At 31.7% G+C, this 23,443-nt stretch overlaps 1 protein-coding gene across 2 annotated transcripts in view; it reads right to left on the bottom strand.

The window, feature by feature from the left end:
• The window catches only part of Dip-lambda (Dpr-interacting protein lambda), a 255,538-nt gene that overhangs the window by 57,911 nt on the left and 174,184 nt on the right, over nt 1–23,443 (bottom strand). For both annotated transcript variants that reach the window (XM_076909593.1, XM_076909591.1), the window contains exon 3: nt 1,794–1,896. In XM_076909593.1, coding sequence (XP_076765708.1) covers nt 1,794–1,848 — 55 coding nt within the window. In that variant the 5' untranslated portion in view covers nt 1,849–1,896. The remainder of the gene's footprint in view (nt 1–1,793; nt 1,897–23,443) is intronic.

The raw sequence follows: 23,443 nt of genomic DNA, 5'->3' as shown, positions 1-23,443 counted from the left end.
CAAAATTGTATATAAGTATACATTTCTATACATACCAACCAGTGTCAAATTTTACAAGAACCAACTAAGGTCGACTAAACAAATTAAATATATTATTTAAATATAGAGTTGGATTTGGCACTCAACCATTTTAAAAACTACTAACAAAAGTCGTCCTCGATATTCCATCCGAGCAACTAAGCAAGGAGATATTTAAAATGCAGAATTAATTGTATTGCCTTTATTCATTTTCGCTATGTTTGCGGTAGACTGTCGTACGGTATTAGCAAATGGTGCTATGGATACATATAATACTTACCAACCAAACATTGACAAATATTTCCAACAGTTTCGTTGTTGCATTGTTCAAATCGGGGCGCTTCTTGGATTTATCACTTGTTAGGGTCGAAGCTAAGAAATTCACGGGTGCTTCCAAGGGTACACTAAATATCCGCGGGTGATATGATGATATGGGACCATCATTTTACCATTTTTCACCAAATTCCGTAAAATTGCAATTGATGATTCCACAAGTCTTAAATGAAAATATGCACTTATTTTGTATACCTTTTATCATAGATTTCTAAAACACAAATTTTCAATTAGTCTAGTTAAAATTTACAAATATTTAATATAGACAGTTCGCCAATCTTGATAGATATTATATTAATACAAAGAAAAAAAAAAAGAAAATAATCAGCTACTACAGAACACTAGCATTGTGTCATTTATTCGTCGCAAACCAACCGGTCGACGCCACAGTATACAGTGGCGGAACTCTCCTGATTTTATGTTGCGCATACGCGAAATAAGTTGTTCGCAACGCCGATAATTTCTGTTATTTATAATTGCTTGTTACCTTATTATATATGTTTTTAAACAAGCTATATATTTATTAACTACTATATGATTATTAATAAGAGTATACTTATTAATTTTTGTGATATTATCATAAGTTACATATCCAGTTTAACGAAATCGACATAAATTTGAAGCGCTTATTGCTTTGCATAGGAAGAACAGACAGGGAAGAACGTTTCGTCTTGGGCCTGCTAGTGGACTCGTCGGTAAGCTACCTAGCAGACTCTGTCTTTAAAACGCGAGGACGTTAGAGATGGGTTAGGAAATTGTGTATATACATAGAAACGGAGACGGAAAGATGCAATTGTAGGAAACTATGGGTGCTGCTGTCCCTCTAGTGGCAAGTGTTGGAGGAGACCGCCATAAATTCAATAAGGATAAGTTTAGAGAAATCAGGGAATTTTATGTCTCTTCACCTTTCTGTTATTGAGAACGTTATTCTTAAATCATCTGGTCGTACACATACAAATGTGTGTAACTGTCATAATAAAAACTTATAAATCTATGTTAAAGAAACGTATTTCTAATGTGGAAGACAAAATGGATAATTGTCTATTATTTATAAATTCTGATTAACAATTTTGCGTGTTTATCACACCGTCGTAAGTAAATAAGTATCAAGAGTCAAACCATTAATACGCGTAATATGTTGTATACATATAAAATTTTCTCTACTTAGTCGTTTTCAATTGATACATTCGTCTATGTAAATTTTGTTTCACCTTTTTTTAATTAGATTATCTTACTTATGGAATACCGTAAATTTGTTGGGTAGTTTAATTCCTACGCGTACCGAATATGGGAAGGAACAAGCGAATATGCCAAATCATAGATTATCGATTGACAGATTAAATTAAAAAGATCAATATTTAAAAGGGATATCTGCTGATATCATTGTAAATATTTCAGAGAAACTAGCAATAAAGTAATGAGAGAAAGGAAAACGCACTTACATAAGCAAAGCTGCAGAACCGCCGTGAAGAGGGCTGCGAGTTTCCGTCCTGCCATGAGAATGAACCGCTCTTGCAATAACAGTTCGGCACGTTACTTGGCAATCTGAAAGCAAACAGGACTAGGTTTGTCTTTTCTTCTCGCCAGCTAATGAAATTTTCAATTATGAAATGTCGATTAGTACAGGCTTAGGCGATTGTATTATATGCAGTCCAGGCGCTCATAGGTCCTTCGGTTCGTATTGAAACGATACTTTCGCATTCCGTGGTGGAACAATCTACGTAAACAAAAACCACGTACTTCATAGAATTAGGAAATTGTTCTGACAAATACCCAGAGTTGTGCTAGGTGAATTATTTTTTAATTGAATAACGTAATTTTATTAGATTATATTTTACAAGTATCGTAATTAAATTATGTTATATTTGCATTACACTGAGATCTATCAATTACTTTCAATAATGATTGCTGTTATTACGATCGCAATTGAATTACATTGTAATTGAAATTTAATGTACTTGAAATACAATATGATGGAAATGCAATTTAATAAAATTACCGAGAATTCTTTGTTTCTCGTCATATCTAACTCAATTTTATATGTTTATACTTTGTATCCAGCCTGCCTATCAAATAGTATGGCTTGATAAAAGATTAGTGAGAAATTAAAAATATTTTTCATCCGAGTCCTATTTGATAATTATTGTAGATATTATAAGTTAAGTAAAGAAGGTATTTGTCTCCTTTTTTGAAATTTATATTTCTTACTTAAAATGAATCTAAAATAAAGAAATTTATTTCTTATCACTGTTAATATTTTTCTGGGTGAAATTTTTATTTGGTTTTTCGCAACTTTAACTATTTCCCAATTTTACTGCTTTGACCTCTTTCTCAATTTCGTTCTTTCCAGATCTTGTTCCTCTTAATTCATAATTATATTATGCATTGCAAGGGTAATTCAATTGTAAAAACATATTGTATTTTAATTTAAATGAACGAGCTACATAAAATTCGAATTACATTGTAATTTAATTAAATAAACGATTAGGATTTCGCGTTACGATAGAATGAAATTGAATTACTTCATAATTATAATTGGTGAAATAATTCGATTCTAATTTTGCGCAATTCTGCTTTTGGCCTTAAAAGCACCAATTGCATAAGCCTGAATTTGTACGTAATGATTACAATTTAGATGCTATTGGTTTATTACAATGAGTTATACAGTGAAGAAAAGTTAAAAACTTTAAACTATTAAAAAATTTGTGCAACGTTTTATGAAAGAAATTACAGTGGGACGATCAAAAAGGTGATATAGAAATAATATAATTTAGTAGTTTTCGTCATAAAATAAAAAATATGCGAAAATTCTTTCTTTTTTAATACTTCTTGTAATCTCTGTAAATTCTGCTACAGTCTTTTTGGTGAATCATTTTTGCGGCAAAATTTAGAAGTTAATATACATGCTAATACTCATAGAAAGAAAAAAAACCAATAAAATTTGACCCTTTACACGTAACATTTGAAACATGTTTCTCATGAAACAAACGGAATGTTGTACGCACAATGCCATGTTTATACACGATATTATGAAATTATTTTAATACACTTTCTTTTAGAAAAATTTCTTGCACCCAATTCAAAGTGAAAGATTAAAATTTAAAGCACAAAATAATGAAATGCAATCATCACTTTAACATTGTACAAAGTCAAAATAAAATTCATAACTATCAATAAGTATTTAATTGCAAAGTGGAATTGAGAGATTGCAGCAGGTGTAGATCTTCGCCATGAATCTTTATAAAAGAATGACCAATGAATATTGGATAACTAAAATAGTGAATGGTTGATGGATGAGTGTTACTTTTGAACCTATCAAATGCTATTATACTTCATTATCCATCAATAGACTTCTCTTCCCTTTTGGTATAATCAGTCTATTGTAGTCTGAATTTTCAATAACTAGTACCAGTCAAGAGGAAGGATCGATGGCAATTTTCACAATTTTCCACCGATCAACGAAGTCGTAACTAAAATTGAAAAGTAATGAATTTCATTAATTTAAAAAACGTGGTGGGTTTTAGATACGAATTCTTATGGTGAATGTAATCATGATGAATTCCTATCTGTTACGAATGAAAAAAGATGAGGATTTTTTAAGTAATTTTATTGTAGGCGGTATAAAGCAGGCGTATAAAGAAGGTATACATGAAATTTGGAATCAATTGGAGTCAAGTACTTGTTAAGACATCATGACGGTCATGAAAAAAAAGGTTTTTCTCAGGCCTATGTATAGGACAGTTCTTTATTATTAAAGAAAGCTTTGCTGATATTTTTCCTCGGGAAAAAATTTGTTTTTCTTAGCAGCTAAAATTTATAACGTTTATCTCAGAAGCGTGTTAACATTTTAAAAAATTTTTCTCTTTCCCAATGTGCGCGACTAAGTTTTTCTTCGTTTCTTCTTTGTTCATTTTTAATATCAAAAGTGTTTTTGTTTGTATATAATTCACTTAATGTAAACTCTTTTCGTGCGAACATATGCCTTGCTTCTTAATTTAAAATTTATCAATCGAACGTTATGGCGAGAGATCAAGTTGTTTTTCATCATTTACTAATCACCAGCTTTCATTATTGCTCGCAATGGTATAATCGTATTGCTCCTTTCAACTCTCCTATTCGATCATATGCCGAAGTTCATTTTTCGATTTACGCGCTACCCCAAAAGCTGCTTTCAATTTCGAGAGACTGGAGCACAATCGGGCATCACAAAGTGATTGTTTAAAAGAAAATTAAACATTTTTTAATGTTACGGTCGAATGAAGCGGAAATGTATGTGCCGCAACAATGATAAATGCATTAGTATAAGAAATTTACACGTATCCTCAAAATATTATTCTTTGAGGAAGTTTAAAAAAAATCGATTTCTTCGAAGCTTTATAATAGAAGGCACACCTTAAATATACCGTTGATAGACCATTTCAGCGAGGGTTCGGTGCATAGAGGAGGTGGGTAAAAAGTTAGAAGAAAGACAAATGATAGGGGAAATAAGAGTGTAGAATGGAAAGAGGATAAAGTTGAAGGCTGAAGAGCTGAACGCCAGATAGACGTGATTGATTTATGGTAAAAAGTGGCCGTGGTAAAGCGGTGGTAAGTGGGCTACTTTCCAATGAGTTTAGGGGTCCCAATGAATTCTCACGAGGAAATGGAATTTTTAGCGGTTCATGTACGCACCGACAGCGTATCAAAAGCTATGGCTGCCCGTTGTACGTGCCCCAGTCACCGTCCGCTGATTTCGTGAGTACTCCGATACTTTGTCTGAAAATTATCGATTGAGCATTGTAAATCATGACTTTCTACTGCCTCTATAAATGTCTCTATAAACCAGATGAGAATTATACGTTGGATATTATACATCTATTGGGAACACTGAACACATACGAAGCGAACAATACTGTAAATATGAAAAAAACCCTTAAAATCGTTAATTATTTTCTAATGCGATTCAAGCGATAACTTAATAGCGTCTGAATATTTCAGGTGGTACTCTAATATTATGTGCAGAAACGAACTATACTTTGTGTTTTGAAGGTTGAATGTGAGAAACGTGCATTGGGAGTGTTTGTTCTAATGTTCTGTGTGATTCTAAAACATAAAACATGAAGTATCTTATGGGTGTATCTTATTCGGTTAGGATAAACCGATTCGTTTGTCGCAATGTTAACAATTTCGGTGAGGAAAGCAGAGGAAAAAATCGATTGGATATGTAAAATTGTTAACAAGTGGCTAAAATGCCTCCAAATTAACAGTCACTCGTAGGACGCGCACGGAAATTTCGCGTATCCTAATCCTCAACCGTGACAGGCAATAACTTTATGGAGTTCGTCTTGACATTTCTAGAACATACAGAACGGAATAAAATTAAAACTGAAAATTGCTTAAGCCGTAAATAAAGAACTTGTCGTAAAGAGGTCGTACAAGATATCCGATGGTCGATGGTTTTATAAATCTATCGTTCTTACGGTACAACTCAACGTTTCTTAGAATATTAAATTCTATTTACAATGTTTGAAACTCTAAACGGTTTATGAATTTTTTGGCTCGTCCACATTGTTACAACGTAACAACAATATTGACACGACTTCATTATTATTAAGACACCGAGTAAGAAAACGTTCCATACTTTGATCAAAAGCATATTCTTCAAAAATTATAATGGTAAAAAGATTACTACTACTACTACTACTACTACTACTACTACTACTACTACCGTGAATTTTTCCAAGTGTCCCATGATGTGAGGTTATGTGTCATTATTAGTTGTCCATTTCGTGTACCACAAATTCTTCGAATGAAAACCGAGTGCACATGTGAAGGCATATGTGAAGCTATAAGGAATGTCTGTTACCATATTACGGCCGCTAGAACTTAAAAGATTCCCCAATAATCACAAGCGTATCATTACAACCTCGCATGTGCAGTTGCGAGCATAGCTCTTATTTGAACTAAATTTCTGCTTATATAAATTATAAACAAATGGTAAGCTGTGAAATGTGAGCTTAATATTCCTTGGAATTCATGGCGGATCGTATGTAAGCGTACGTTGCGACACTCCAGTCGAAGATCGAGAGAAAAATTGAAAAACACAAATATTCTCACTTTGGAAACTAAAAAATTATAATAATAGGTATCAGATACGTGAACATAATATAGAATGCATGATGCAGTGTAATATAATGAAGCGTGTGGGAATAAAATTTACTCGCACGATTTCCTAAGCTAAGCTTGTAAGCTACAATCGAAACTATTTGGTTGTTTTTAACCTGGGTGGTCCCCTTCTCTCACTTCTCCTTACCTCCTTAGTGTCTATCATTCTCGACCGCTTCGACGTCAGCTCTCTCTTCCAAATAAATGTTTTATATACTTCTTACAGTAGCAAAAATTAAATTAAGATGTCGCTCTCGACCGAATTATTAGTTTCATATCGCGCAAACATTTTTCGATCAAGGTATGACCATATGCTGACTGTATTAGTTAAAACTAACTTTCAATAGCTTTGAATATTAATATGCTTTTACAGTTATCGATGATGTAAATGTACTGGAATGCACAAGATATCATATTTACAAGGTGTTAGATTAGTGCAGATATGGCCAACTATGTATTCGAGAGGTGGACGGATCGTGGTCTACCAGTGATGGAAGACTCATTTTCCGAACCACATAAATGCTTACTGAGCATAGATGCTTTGGAACAGGGTGGTAACTTAGCTAATTAATATTTCATGTGGAGAGTCAAATAGTTGGTGTTAGATGACCAGCATATCTCGTTAGAAGTATTAAGCAGTTGATATCAGATCAAGAATTAGAAAAGGGTATTTAATATATTAATATTATTATAATTAATATATTAAATAAAGAAAACGCAATAGTATACATCAAATGACATAATAACAAATAAGGAAAAAATGCATTGATTTAAGACTTATTTTTAATAATCCATATATTCTACTATGGATTAAAATAAAGAAACATTTAAAGAATTTGTTCAGCTTTACTTTCAGGACAACCAGAAGAGTTTCACCTCGATTTGTATAAAAAAAAATTTAATGCAGAAATAGTAAAAGATTTTTTTAATTAATAAGATTATTATAATTTTGATAATTCTAGTGGATATAAATTAGCAGTAGAAGAAATGAACGATGGGTGTGTTAAAATGTTAATACTCTCTATACAGATAAATACAAATCTTCGTTGTATAAGTTGTTTCAAAATAATATGCTGTGACCAGTGTAGCGTGATACGATACAGATTCTTTAAAAAATTAAATTTGATCATGAACTTCAAGATCCACTAATTTTATTGTTGTATAACATTCTATTCATCGGGGGCATAAAAATCTGAATTGAATTACGAGTGATAAATGCGCTACTTTCTTAGAAATTGACGTTAAAATTCCATAACTTCGATTCCGACCACAGTATCTACAAGATGTTTCTTTTAACAATACGAGCAATATTGATGAACACTGAGAATTTTTTCATTCAACGCTTTAACTCTTTGTTAACACTTCTATTTTCGTTACGTATATTTACGTACATTTACTACATTTACATTTCATATAGCTAATGCTAAATTTCGTGTTATTTTAAATTAACTTAATTTACACTTTATTAATACTGTACTTCGTACAGCTAATTCTATACTTTTCTATCTTTTACATTCTAACGATTAATGTTACATAAGAAGTTATTTTAGAAAATCTTTCTTTACCGTAGAATTTGCCTCTTGGAAACATATGCTGGTTTCCTTAAATACTATTACAAGTAATCGATACATGACAAGTGGAAATATGTGTAGTGTTAGCATCTTACAGAATATTCATTTTATATTTAAAATGACAAGATAGACGGAAAAAAAACTGATTGCATATGTCGTGTACTGTATATGTTGATATATATTTTTTGAAGAAAATGTTTACGAAAAGAATATATCGGAGAATCTTTTAAAAATTATCAGAATATTTCAAAGTGTAAGAACAATATCCCCTATTAAGGAATTGTAATAATTCTGTTCTATAATGTAAATGGGAATTAACTTAAATCTGATTAATAAATTGGCCGATTCAGATTTGAAAAGGTCGTTATTAATATTATTATTTATTAACGATACTTTCAGGAATCTCAAGAATCTTATTGTAACGAATGCAATAATTGTTACGTTTTGTCATAAGTGCGGGTTGTTCAGAAAAATTTCCATCTGCAGCGTACGACTCGAACGTGCGTTTTGTCAGTTTGGTATATGAATATGCTGTGAGCTGAGGCCATTAGTCAGTTTTCAGTGGATGTTTTTGAGAACCGTTGCGATGTGAACCAGTTTGAATACGTGTGCAGGCGTGTGCAAGCGTGTGCATGCGTGTACGGGAAAATCATTAATAAATCCGTTGCAATACAATACCAGTAGTGGGTGTGGTTATTTATGGTCACCTTTGTTCGCAGGACCTTATAATAATATTATCAACAAACATTTTAACAATATCAATAGCAATTTTTTCGTCGCAATCTATCATTTTCTTCGTTAAAAAATCTAATCGTTAAGAAATTTTTCCACGGTTTCGCTTGCAAAAGCATTGGTTATTTTCTCTCACTACTTCCCTTCAATTCATAATATTTTTATAAACTAAAAAACCCGTCGTTGGATTTGTTACGTTGGAATTGTACATAACTTACAATATCAACATAAATTTATATATACATAACCGATCAACCTAAAAGAGGTTTAACAGCAGCTATAGCTGAGCATTCTATCTTGTACATCCGACATCATATTTAACTAAATGCCAGACGACAGATTTATTAATTCCTACAGTTAATTTATTATCCTTACAGATAATACTAAGAAACAGTTATCTAAATATGTAAATATATACGCCTAAATGTAACGACCACTGGGACAGTAGGAAAAAACTTCGGCGTCAATTTGAAGAATGAATACAACAAATTACCTTCCTTTATTTCCCTTTCCGACTTTAAGGTTAAAGTTAAAGTAGAATCGCTATCGAAATGGAATTAATTGTTTGATAGAGGTTTTCGAGTTATCGAGGTTCCACTCTAATTCGAAAAGTAGCTAATACTTTCATGCCGTTGAAATAAAAAAACTTGAAACTGCCACTAGTTGAGATTTCTATGTTTGCATGACATTGACACACACTACCAATGATACACAAAACTTTATTTACTAAAACATTCTCTTCATGAAGTGATGGCTAGAATAATTGCATCAGTGAATGCCTATAAATAAAATTGTTAAGTACACTTTGTACTTAATCACTTCATCATAACCAGGGTAAATTGATTTTCAGGTATATTTGAAATAATTAGTTGAAACTCTTAAAATCATATACGATATCTCTACGAGTCCACGAACATTGGTTACACGAACATAAAATAGCCTACTCAACATTGGGACGTGTTTCTAGAATACGACCAGCTGCCTACACGTGATCAATTAATTACGTTTACCATTAAACAAGCACACAGAGAGAAGCTGGAATGCGAAAATGTAAATGTAACCAATTCTAAATAAAGCATTCAGAATAGTCGTTTCCGGAACAATGTTCATGCATGAACGTAGACGCACGTGTATGCTAAACAAGGCATGTGAATTTATACAACAATTATAAACTGAATTGTCTAATTTATGCTATTTTTGTCATTATATTATATTGAAATATAGCTGTTTCTGCCGTTTGCCTTGTTATCGCAGGTAAATAGCACTTTACTCTTTCTTCATTGTGAAACATATTTATCGAAATATGGTATATAAGATAAGGATTTAAATTGGCCATCGCAATCTACGAATCTGAACCCAATTAATAATATGTGAAATCAATAAAAAAGTATTTAACTATTTTAACATAACAATATAAGAATAAAGTGAGAGAGAGAGAGAGAGAGAGAGAGAGAGAGAGAGAGAGAGAGAGGGGGGGGGGGAGAGAGAGAGAGGAAGAGAGAGAGAGAGGGAGAGAGAGAGAGACGCACACAACTACGATTAACGCAAAAGTTAGATGCATGTTACAACTATCAAATTTCACACTTTTTTATTTACTTTAATTGTGATTCTTGCCATTTTTGTGCGTGAGTCGCACGAAAGACGTTATTGTTATTGTTATAATTTTCATCTGTTTGATGCTGATGCTATTAAATATAGTATAGAGTGTTAAATTGTAACACTCTGTACATAACGATTTCACATTTATTTATCGATTTATTTACACCAACCACATTTGAAGATTACCTGTTTTAACAAATAAAAAACGAAGATTAATCAATTCATTTTAACCGTAGCATTCTTTGAAGGAATACTTAATATTACCAAAGATAAGCATTCGCAAACATCTTGCTATTGTTAAACCCTATAGAATCTGTACTTTAATATGATTTAAGTTTGATCAAACTCGGAGATAGTACTTTGATATTTTTCTGTAAACAGACGATAGCGACAATAGTGACAATAGTGACGCAATAGCGACGATAGTGACAAAAGGAAAGGGCACCCTACAAATTGTAACATTTTATCGTTTGTACGCATTACATTTATGCACTTTTGGTTTGCCCACAATATTATTCTAAACTATAAACTATTGTTATGAATAATTAAATACATGCGATAGAATGATAATAGCGTTTTAGAACATTTTGCCTTCTGTCGAAAATTAAATAATTTAAGTGTTGGAAATTGTATTTCTACAATCCTAGAAATTGAAACTAATATAATAATATTATTAAGAGAAAGAAAGGACTTTGCGTAAAAAATTTCTTGCAGTCTTCTCACAAAAACTATATGGCAATTTTGAATTTATGAAAAAATGTTAAAAATATAGTGAAGAAAAAGTAAAGCTGAGTGAACTTTTCTATTTATTTGTGATATACATATATTATATCATTCGTATTATGTATTTCATACTAAAGGCTGTGAAGAAACTTTTCAGTTCTTAATTCAAGAATCTTTGAAGAAGATGCGTAATTCGATTCAGTCGAATTTATCCTATTATTCTTTATCATTTTTTGCAAAAGATACTATGCCTCAGTATTGAAATTAAAATATTTTACGCAATATAATTGTTTGATATAAATATGCCAATACCTTTTTATAGAGAGTATCGAAATGCATCGATTGTTATTATATATAAATAAATGTGCAATTAGACATTATTCAATGCAATTAATTTCTATATTTTTTTCATTTGCTCATTTTAACGTTTTGTATATTAACATTGTGGCGCCAGTCACCACTTGACAACGACGAACCCCGACCGAAACCGTTGTCTCATTTCGCACATCGAAAAGTCTCGGTCGGGGTACTTAGCCCTACGCGCGACACTTAGGGCGCGACGGATATCATAAACCGCGTAGGCCAAAAGAATCCTACGTGGTGGGAATGCAAGCAGAGAAAGACACAGTTGACGACGACGACGACGCGAGCCGAGAGCACGAGCTCGAAAGCGAACCTAATAAAGAAAAGAAAACAACAAACTCTGTGTGGTGATTGGTTAACCACGTCCCAATTATCCCACAACATTAATTGTATGTATTGTATATCTCGTAGTCTCAGTCTGTTGCCTCTTATCGTTCATTCTGTTCCACACTAAAATGATATAACATTTTCTTTTAAATGTTCATAGTAATAGCTTATACTGTACGATGAAATTATTTATAAAGTACGAATGGGCAAACACATGTGTACAAATAATGAAGCAGTTCAATTTAACGCAAGGGGGCGATTAACACGTTGACGCAAATGACGTCTATAGCCGCCCGATCCTTGGCGACATGTAGGCAAATGACAGCTATAGCCGTCGTGTATATTTTAATCAATAAAAAAAGAACAGCGTTAGTACGAAGTGTAATTAATTATATTATATTAACATACACTTGTTAATTATTGAGTAACACATCTAGAAAAAAAATGATAGCATGCCAGACAGCATATTAGTTGTTTTTTTGAGCAAATAACGATTATAGCCGTCGAAAGTTTCTTGGGAAAAACTGTGGCCAAATGTGATAATTTTCACTTCCAAATATACAACTTACATCCGATTTCATCTGGCAGTCATAAACAATCGAAAAAAAAAGTATTTCTGAGGGCGATCGTAAAGTCAAAAATGTGCGTCAACGTGTTAAGAATGAAGTGTCACTTTCAAAAGTGGTTCTTATAATTCGTTATTATTAGTTATAGAGTCTACAAAAAAAATGACTAAACTATTTAAAAGAATATCTTTATTGATGTAAAAGAACTTAAAAAATATTTAATATTTATCCAAATTATATTGTGTACGCGTATCTATATTGGTTTCTCAATTAACTCTAAATAAAGGGGGAAGGGAAAAAGGTAACAGGAGTTTATTGTGGCTGTCAAATACATGATACGCAGTAGTAACAAATTGAGGCAAGATTGGTCCTTCGAACCATGTACAGTCGGGATATAAGTTCCGTCTCCAGTCATCTATAAACCATTTATCGACTACGCCGTAGTCACCGCGGTCACACGAATGCAGGTCGTTTGATAAATTTGATGGAACTAAAGAAAAACAGAAACATTTTCGCTCAACTGCTTCGTAGGTACTTTGCTGGCTTCCTATCGGTCGACGTCGATATCTGGCTCTGACAGGTAGCTCGCGGTTATTCAGTCAGCCAATACAACAGCTAGTTATTCGATCGTGCACATCCTCTTTTCCTTCGATCTAGCATGTGTACGATGTGAGTTTACGTAACTCTGATAAATTAAAGAGGGATGAAATTCCAAACGAGTCCCTATAGATGTTTAACATTTCCCTTTTCTGCTCATTTACAATGTTATATTCTCTAGTGACATTTCATTCTTTTACCATGTTGCATTATATTATTTTATAAGAAACTTTCATTTTTGCTTTTGATGTTCCATTGAATATACAATACAAATTAAATGCGATCGAGCAATATATAATATATAATTCCGAATTATTGTTATCGTGCGCCACGCGAAGTGTTATAATTACAGATTAATTGGAAATTATTTACTAAATTTATTAGAAAATTAAATTATTAAAAAATTTGTTGCATTCTATATGGTTAGCTTTGATGAACAAAACTAAAGTGATATCGGCAGAGGTTTTGGAAAAAATAACTATTGGAAAACACTTTATGTAACATTTAATGATTCAATTATAACAGCTACGTTACCTATTAAATCTTTCATAATTAACTTTATACTAGATTGCACGTTCACTTAACTGGAAAGCTTCTAATTCCTTTCGATATATCAGCCACTACTGTCGATAGGTATTTGTTATGAATTCAACCCCTTACTTTTTGTTACATATATTTTGTAGAAAAAATACCAAGTGTCATTAAACATTTAACGCAGGTTTAAATAAATGTATAGTACAACGCTCTTTGAGCTATTAATTTTTTGTTATAAACGTCTCTTTTTTAAACGGACCATATAAATTGGTTATACTCTGATGCTTTAAAAAGTATATAATATCGTTAAATAGAAACAAATATGATTTTTATACATTTATTACGGATCCAGTTACTAAAAATTGTTGACTTCGATTTATTTGAATATTCCATTATTTGCAAGAGTAGATACGAACTATATCTAATAAGGAGATATATCTACGGAAAACATAAAATCATGGAATTAAGATGATTATAATAAAATACTTCTATTATTATCGAATTCAGGAGCAATGAAAAATGTTTAAACAATAAATAGAAAAGTAATGTTCTGGAAATTGTGAAAATAACTGAAAAACAAATGAATGACATAATAATTAATATTAAGGTTTAAACGGAAGTAAGTTTACAATACGATATGGCAAACATTTGTTGAAAATATATTTTATAACTTAAAAATTATCTGTTTAACTGATGTGTATTACTAAGAAAGTAAAAATTTAATTGATCTATTAATTTTTCAACTCGAATATTTTTCCACGCAGAATAAAAGAAAGAATGCAATCGCACTTTGCGATCGATTAATACGCAAAAATGGATGAAATTGATGCAGAAACCGTACATAACACAATTTAATTTTCCTATAAAATTTTTGCATCTCTAATTATTTTAAAGGTATCTTTGCATGAAATACCGTGTATGCTACTGAAAATATTTATTGCGTTATTCAAATAGTACTGACGAATTGTAAAATTTTAGAATTCCATATTTTCGTTAAAATTCATTGCAAACCTGTTACAGTAAAAATAAAGTCATGTCCGAATCGTTTTCTTTTTGAATTTTTTGGTATATTTTATATAAATCGGTTTCCAAATGGTAAAATTCTTCCCTTCTTAATATTTAGCTAAAGGAACGAACTTTATTAAAGATTCTAATTGACATTATATAAACTTTATTTGATCGTGAAATATTCCCGATATTCTTATATTTCTGATACTTTATTGTTAGTCGATGGCCAGTCTGTTTATATCGTTACGAATAACAAAATAAGTTGCCAGATGTGCAATTCTTTGTATTTTACTATTATTAATAATTATGTAGCCATCAATAATTATTAATTAATATTTCAATAATACATTATAATACATTATATATTATTAATTTGCTTTAATTTTATTATTGCTAAGATAAGTATTCTTAATAAATTGCCTAATGAATTTTATATATTTTACGTATATAAAGTAAGATAAACTATTAAGAATACAAAAGATATATCAGTACACGTAACAGCTTACTGTAACCTGAAAGATATGTATAAATAATTTGTTAATTGTCACTGAATTATGATCCTGGAATAAAATTTCCAACGAACATGAGAAAGAAATAATGGTAAGATACATAATGAGAGCTGTCTAACTATATTATTACGGGTTTTGCCTAAAACAAATAGAGAGATTTGCCTATTTCATGTCGATGAAAGTCTCGTGCAACTAGCTTCAAGGCAAGAAAGGTTTACATATTTGTTGGGAATTTAAGAAATATGCATGATAATTACAAATTGTTAAGGAGAAACATCTATGCAATCCACGGATGACTAGTATAGTTGTTCGTTTGGTTTCTTTTTTGTTCTCCGTCTACATGCGTCGCGTACCGTGTGTTAAATGACTATTGCCAGTTGCATCAGGTTTGGCAGTTGAGCTCGTTGTGTTGGTGTAGTATATAAGAAACAAAAATAGAAATATTAACATAAATTTGAACCGATAGATATTTATAATTGCTAATACATGGCAATACCATCCATACGCGTCGCCACGTACGTGGTCAACTTTTTCCTTCATCCGTTATTACGTTTATAACGTAATCATCATTGTATTTTAGGTGTATCAAATATTGTTACTCAACAAATAGTGTGTCGAGTTTATTTATAGATCCACTATCCTACAATAAAGTTGACGGAATAGGTTTTACTACGTTTTGAACAATCAGACAAGATAGATATCCACTCTCGAACTTTTTTCATATTAATGTAAACTCCTTAAGGCTCATCCTACCACAAATATCTTAATCATAATTCCAAAATTCCAACTGTTCTAACCTTTTGTATCCATAAAGTATGTTTGTATCCCTGCATAAATACTAAGTATAATAGTTCTCGCTATAGTTTTTAGATTATTATACTTGATTCCTTGGATTTTGTTGAACCTGGAATCCAAGAACTTACTACAACTCGCTAACAATATTTCTCACACTGTTTCACCTAAAAATTTAAATTCAAAATATTCTTAGTATATTTTGTTATTGCTGTTTTGTTGTTGCGTTCCAAGTTTTAAATTTCAAAATTAAATCGCGCTTTTACTTAATTTGAGAATATTCAACAAATAATGAATTCTTGATTATTTCTTAGTGTCTATTAAAATCTTCAATGAATTACGCATCTGTTTTATGGATGGGTATAGTACTCGATGGATTCTGAGACGATACTCAGCTCATTCAGAATTCAGCATAATTCCATATTGCAGTCAGAAACAGATAAGAAAGCTCTTTATAAAATGCATATTAGTAATAATTATTATGCAGAGAATATCGTGGTAGCTGCGCTAACTGCATAACAAGTGATTCGGATTTTCTTGCACCGAAGAATAATTAATCTATCCACGATCTTCTTCTTGATACAATTCATCGAGTGGAAGAAATTCGTTTCCTTTTCTCTTTCAATCTCTGCAGATATTTCTTTAATCCACGGGTTGGATACTTGTTTGAAATTGAAACAGTTTTGGAAGTAACTATTATACTTACAAACACCGCGAGACTATACATATAGTCAACTAATTGTGAGGTATTAATATAATTGTGAGGAGAAAGCTCAACGAGATTGAGTTAATCGAGTAGAAAGTTGGAAGATCGTTGATGTCGATGAGAACGTATTGGACTTTCATAACTGGGAAACTTTTTATAGATTCGTTTTAAGAAAAATAAAATATATTTAACCTTGGAATTCGAAGTCAAGCTCAGTTTCGCAATACGTTATGTTATTCAAATTATGTGTTAAAATAACCGATAATAAAAATGTTGCTCCGAAGATTCGTCTCTGTAGCTAGTAGTGTACTGCATTCGATCATCAGCTATCGTGGTATGTCAATACTACTCGCTTGACTTATTTCAACGGATGATTTTCCAATGATGGGATAATAGGAATTATGTCAGACCCATGTGAAGATTGTTGTCGGTACATTTTGGAGGTCTGAGAATTTGTGCAGAAAAAAATTCCACTTCATTTGAAATTTTGAACCTTTCAAAGTTATACATGGTAAGTACGTAGATAATTAGAAGATTTAATTTTGAACGACTTTTGTTAAGTTCTGTCAAATTAGGATAGAAAAAAGAAATTCAAATCCTGTTTCTAAAATATTAGTTTAGAAACAAAAAGATCTGTTAGCAAGTTGCAATACGGTAAAATACCTTAATTTATTGCATACAATTGCTTAAATATCTACTAATACTAAGTAAAGAAGAAGAATATATTTCAAATGTAAGTTATAAAATTAAAATAACAATTTTTCGAAAAAATGGACAATTTCTTAAAACGTTGCACATTTAGCTACATACTATTCGCATAACGTAATGTTACGTTGCATATATTGGATTGAACATCAACGAAGGCAATTATTTCATAACCAATTAGCTTAGCAATGAATAAATCGAAAATTATATATTAAAAATGATATAAGAAAATGAAAGCGGCTGCTTGATCGACTAAAGGTACAGGGAGGATTAGAAGAAAAATGTATTCGATATTGTTATATTTAAAAAGGAAATAAATCAGTAGATTTTTGATTAAAGAGGAGCTCTATTATATGAAATGTAATTGTACACTGGTAACATAAGCCCCGGAAAGTGAATTCACCGAGTTCGGTGTACAGCGGGTGTCAGTGGGTGATGGGTGGGCGCGAATTAGTACGATTAAGATGGTATCGCATCTGAGCGGACATGAGAACGACGCGAATCGTCGGAAGGGGTGGAGTTCGGGCTGTTCGACCTCAAAGTAACTGGCAAGAGGAACGGCTGGGGCGCAACTCCGTATGGAATATCTATAGGGGTATTCGGTGAGTTTGTGTTGCTCGGGATTACTGAAATACACGAACGGCGGAGAAGCTAGCTTCGGCTTTGGCTACGGCTTTGCCGGCCAACTCTGATGCTGAGTTACGTCCTACTCTATATCCCTTGGACCTATTACACACTCGGTACGTCCCCATAAATACACCGCGAAATTGTGTTGAATCCATTGTCAATTTTGTTTTCAACAATTCATCAAACTTTTACTTTCGGATGATTAAATTATGCGTGTATCTTCTTCTTCTTCTTCTATAATACGTAATGTTTGTACATGTTAGAAATAGAATCTATGCCAGTTTTTTATCTTTCCGTTCCAGTGTTAAAACTTTTGCAAGTCGAAATAAAATTAAACACTATCTTTCCTTTGCCTTAAAATATTGGAGAACTTACGGCGTACCTCTATATTGTTTAAAATTGGCTATCACAGACTTTTTATAAGTAGATTTTTGCTTGTTAAACCACTTTTATCGAAGTTTTTCCTTTCCCTTGAAATTCGAGTTGTCGAGGTTCGGCAGTATTTCTAAAGTGTCGTTTAATTATATCATAAATCAGCTTAGATGACAACTAAGCAGACAGTTTGTTCGTTAGTTTTCAGAGAAAATTCTGTGCGATTCCTTAAATGACAAAAGGATATTTCTAAATTGATTAACTTTATCTCAATATCTGTTAATTAATAGTCAAAGCAAAAAGCATGTAATATATGGATAAAATGTTTTAGATTATTAAATAATTTATTAAAAAGGAAAAATGGAAAACACTTAGCGTACTGATATTATTGGTCTTTCAAGATTATATTCAATGTAATAAAAGAATTCCTATCCATGCACTAATAGTAAATTGCTCAACTGAAAATAGAATATAAATACTGCACAGGTATTCAATTGATAATATTCGTTAATATGATTAAGTTTTCTTGCTATTATGTATATAACTTCGGAAGATGGGCTATTCCTTCTGAAGAAATTCAGTGAAATTTTAGTATAAATATTTTGTATAAAGCATTCAGTTCTTAAGAAAAATGATTTTTACGGAGAATGAAAAGTATTAAGTAGAATTGAGTATTATACTAAATAGAAAAAAAATTGCAACACTTTACGTTAAATATTTTACCATATGTATCTTAATATCGAAAAACAAAAAGGAAGCTGTAGACAGAAGAAAATCCAAATGGACACTGTTATTACGAGCGTGGAGCGTGGAATAGTTTTATCAGGCCTTCGTAATGTTTCAATTGTCTTTCAAATAATTACAATTATTGTACAATAGCATCGGATTTTGGAACGCATATCAGGGAATAGTTTTGTAAGCGGGCTATAAAAGGGAAAGTTTGACGAAGACCATGTGCACGATGCGTATGTGTGACGTCGCCGTGATCAGACCTTTTGTTTTGGGTTTAGCTCTTGCTAGGCAGTAATTATTAACGGAAATTCAAATAGAATTTTTATATCTTTATTTTCAAGATTCTATAATATTCTATAATCTACAAAAAACAGTAATAAAGTACAGTGATACCTCGAATTACGAACGTCTCGGTTCACGAACACGTACGTACGAAGCACGTGGGATGCACGTGACTCGTGGTGCACAAAATTTTCGTAAAATACTCCAGCAATGAAAAAGGCTTTCTTTGGAGCGTTATCTTAAACAGTTCCTCCTCCCCTACCCCTGTATGCCAGTGGTTATTAACCACGAGGTAAATTGTATGTATACTGTAAAATTAGTTTTATTTTGGTAATTGAACAGCTTTCTTCCAATATTACTGTTACATTTATTTCCTTTCTCTATTATTTGGATATACATTAATCGCAATTAGAAAAATTGATTCGGTTCACAATTATGTGTACGAGATGTGACAATTTAATTACCGTAATAGTGCATGACAGTGTATTGTCACTCCACCATCAACCACACGTCTATAATATATGTATAATATTGTATTATTTGCTAATTAGCTATTGTGAAAAGTACATTATCTTCTCTATTAATTCGCCATAAAGAAACTTAACAATATTATAAAGAGCAAGTTTGCGGACTATTTCTAGAAATAAGAACACCGTCTAAGTGGCTATGTGTCAACTTTACACTGGAACATATGGTATGGCATTTAAATTGAAACGCATAAATATCTTCGTTATTTATGGTTGTACAAAAAATTTCCTTAAAATGGAATTACATTACTTGAAAACAAATTTTATTTACGGTCATTAATTTATTTTTTTATATACCTTATTATATTCCATGTAACTAGGACAAATTGTAGCTTCCAAACGGTTAACCTTAAATTAATAGACGTATAGAGTATAAATATATTACTAGTACTTTTCTTCTCACATTTTTTGTGGAGCGCTTTCCTATGATATGTCAGTTCTAAATGATCGTACACTTTCATCACGCGTTCCGCTTTGTTGTTCCCTTAATGATCAAAATGCATGTTGCGGTTGAGAAGGGTATACCGTGCAAGCGTATTTCACAAGGTGGTGAAGGCATTAAAGTCTAAAGTGTATTTCATGTTCGATTCGATTTAGGATCAGAAAGTTTTTCTTTGTTCTCCGCAAGAAGACTAAACGCATTACCCGCGTCGGATAATTGTCTACCAAGTGCTTCATATAATTGCAAAGGTACTTCAGGCGTAAAATGCACGCGTTTCGAAAGCTAAGTGGAAGGCGATACTTAAATGCGACGTCGTTGCAGAAACTGAAAATGCTCTTGCAATTATGCGTTGATTATTTTCTAGATCAAATACAGTCCCATGTACATTTTCATACTTTATTTCACATATACTCATTTTTAATAGAATATTCAAAAAGAGCATAGTTTGACATTTGAAGAATAATAATAAATGGAATTGGACATTATATTAAAACATTAAAAAATATACTAAAATTTATACATAAAACACATAAAACATATTGCAATATGTTGCAATACACATATGTATCGCCCGAAATAGTTGCTATAAAAATTGGTTACTTTAAATGTATCCAATATGAATCCAGAATTTTCAGAGTGTGATTATTTATTTACGAATGCAGAAAAATTGGGCTCCAGATTAATAATAAACTGTGAAACAATCTCTGTTCATTTGGCTTTCAAGATAATTGTTATACAATCAATCCAATTGTAAATACAGTTGGACTGTATTTGGTGCTGTATTGTTTGCTTACTAGAGGCCACATTTAAGTTAGGCAATAATAAAGAAGACCGCTATAATTTTTTATATTTCACTGTTGGTATTTTTATTTGTTTAAGCACATATATAATATATGAAGGTCGCACGTTTTTCACCTTTTACATATACAATACAATTTTTTCGGATCAATAGAGAAAAATATTATATTTTGTGAATAATGTAAAAGTAATAAAAAATGTAAAGATAATCATTTTGTATAAAATATAAATGAACAAAATTTTGATTTATTCATACTTTGCAGTTTATATTTGCATAATGATTTGTGAACATGTATACTTTAATATTTTATAACAAATATTAATAAAAGTAATGAATTTTAGAATATATTATTTTTACTTTTCCTCAAGCTCATTTATATATGAAAATCGCGAAATATTATACACGATAAGTTTTCTGTCATGTAAACATAGTTTTTATCACAAAGTCAAAGAATTGATTACAGAATAAATACCTTACAACTCTAACAATACATTATTAATGCTGAAATACTAGTTACTATTACTAATCAACTGATGCGATTAAAAGCGAAGTAACTCGTTTTTATCAAGACAACTGAATTATATATAAAAATTAAGTTTTTTTATTAATCTTGTTGAAAGCACATCTATCATAACAATAAAATCAATAGAAATTTGTACCTACGTACTTGGTATTTTTTTAGACTGGCAATGCGGGTATTAAGAACGATTAAGTGAGATTGCTGAATAGAATTTATGTGGATTCAATAGAACTGATCGATGATTTCAAGGAGTACTTTTAATCCATCTTAGTGGCAACAATCAATTTTGAATGCAAAATTGTTTATATTTTATTGTTTATATTTTAACAATTATATTCACAGTAGGTTGAAGTTTGAGAGTTTATATGCTGCCAAACATGGGTGGTGGTTTATGAAGATTACCGTGTAAGCGTGTAATACTTCCTGTTTTGGTTATTATTTTGTTGGTTAGGTTATATTAACACTACTAGATCATTTTGACAGGCTGATAATAATTGGGCGGTAGAAAAAATACTGCAAGCGGTAGAAAAAATTTTATTTATAATAATTTTCAGATATATGTACATGAAGATAGTCTTATCTTAATGTTCTAAGCGAATTCGTAAAGTTTAATTAAAATATAAATTTTACAAGCAAATATTTAAACCGGCCATTTTGTTTCATCATTTTCTGGAGTATCATTTTTGTTTTTCATATGTCAGTTTAATATAAATTCACAAACTAATCTCACCTTAATTATTTGTAAGAAATATGCTATTAGCAAGAGATATTCTTCATAAAAAAGAGGTAAAAAACTTGTATACATCATTTATTAGGAATTAATAATAGTGGAGTAGAGTTGCCCTTGAAAGAAAATGTACTGTAGTGTCCCTACAGCAGTCAATAGTCGTCACATAATTAAATAATTGATATAAAATATTATTACGGTACAAATCTACACGTCTCGCTTTAAAGTTCGCGCGTTTCAATCACAGCAAATATAGCGCACTAATACTCTACTATCTCTTTATTAAGCACACGTAACACTAGCGTGTCAAACATCGCGAAAAAATTCCGCCGGTGCTGTGATGCAGGAATGGTTGGATATTGGACACATTTTTGTTCGTAATTAGTTTCAATATACGTTTCTACAATCTTTGGACAGCACGGAACGCGTCTACCATGAAGTTGCCACATATAGAGATATTAAAAAGTATCGGAATCCCCCTGCATTGGATTCATGGAATGTTTTGCCGCGTCCCGCTGAACTACCTATGATCGCAATCGTTATTAAAGACGAAGAAGCATTTGTCAGATGTTTGATTTGGATCTGTCAGCCAGTATATAATTATACTATTCTAATGAAGAACCTGATAATAACCTGTTAATCGTGGCACTTGATGTACAAAATTAAGAAAAAATATTCTGTGGTCTAAAAACCATAATAACGGGTATTTCTTTTAAGAAACAAATGAAAAACGAGTGAATTTTATATAATTACGAACTAATTTCACATTGATCTTTATGTGCAATAAATTGAATAGATTATTTTCCAGAAATATATTAAAGGATTAACGGAGTAGCGCGATCGCTGGCTATAGTATTTTATTGTTTGGCACTTTAGAATCCCAGGGGTGATCCCTGCTCTCGCCCCGACATTCTGGCGGCCACGACCGCCGTGGTGTTTAATCGAGGGATAAAGGAGGCAAGGCCAGATTGATTAGGCAACGGGAGCCCTCTCGCTCCTCTCTACGTGGAAATGTAACTTTTCAGCAAAGGCTCCTACTTCTCCATGACCTCTGGCTGTTCAAACATTTCTGATTTTTGCTTTAAACGTAGTCGGGAAGGTTGGATCGGCTGCAGACAGACGATTGTCTTATGGATTTACATATAAAGAGGTGGTACTAATGCTTGTAATATCTGAAGACTGATAGTT

This window comes from Xylocopa sonorina, chromosome 2 (assembly GCF_050948175.1).
Source record: "Xylocopa sonorina isolate GNS202 chromosome 2, iyXylSono1_principal, whole genome shotgun sequence".
Classification (NCBI taxonomy): domain Eukaryota; kingdom Metazoa; phylum Arthropoda; class Insecta; order Hymenoptera; family Apidae; genus Xylocopa; species Xylocopa sonorina.
Note: the sequence above shows the minus strand (reverse complement) of the source record. Positions and strands in the feature narration are given on the sequence as shown.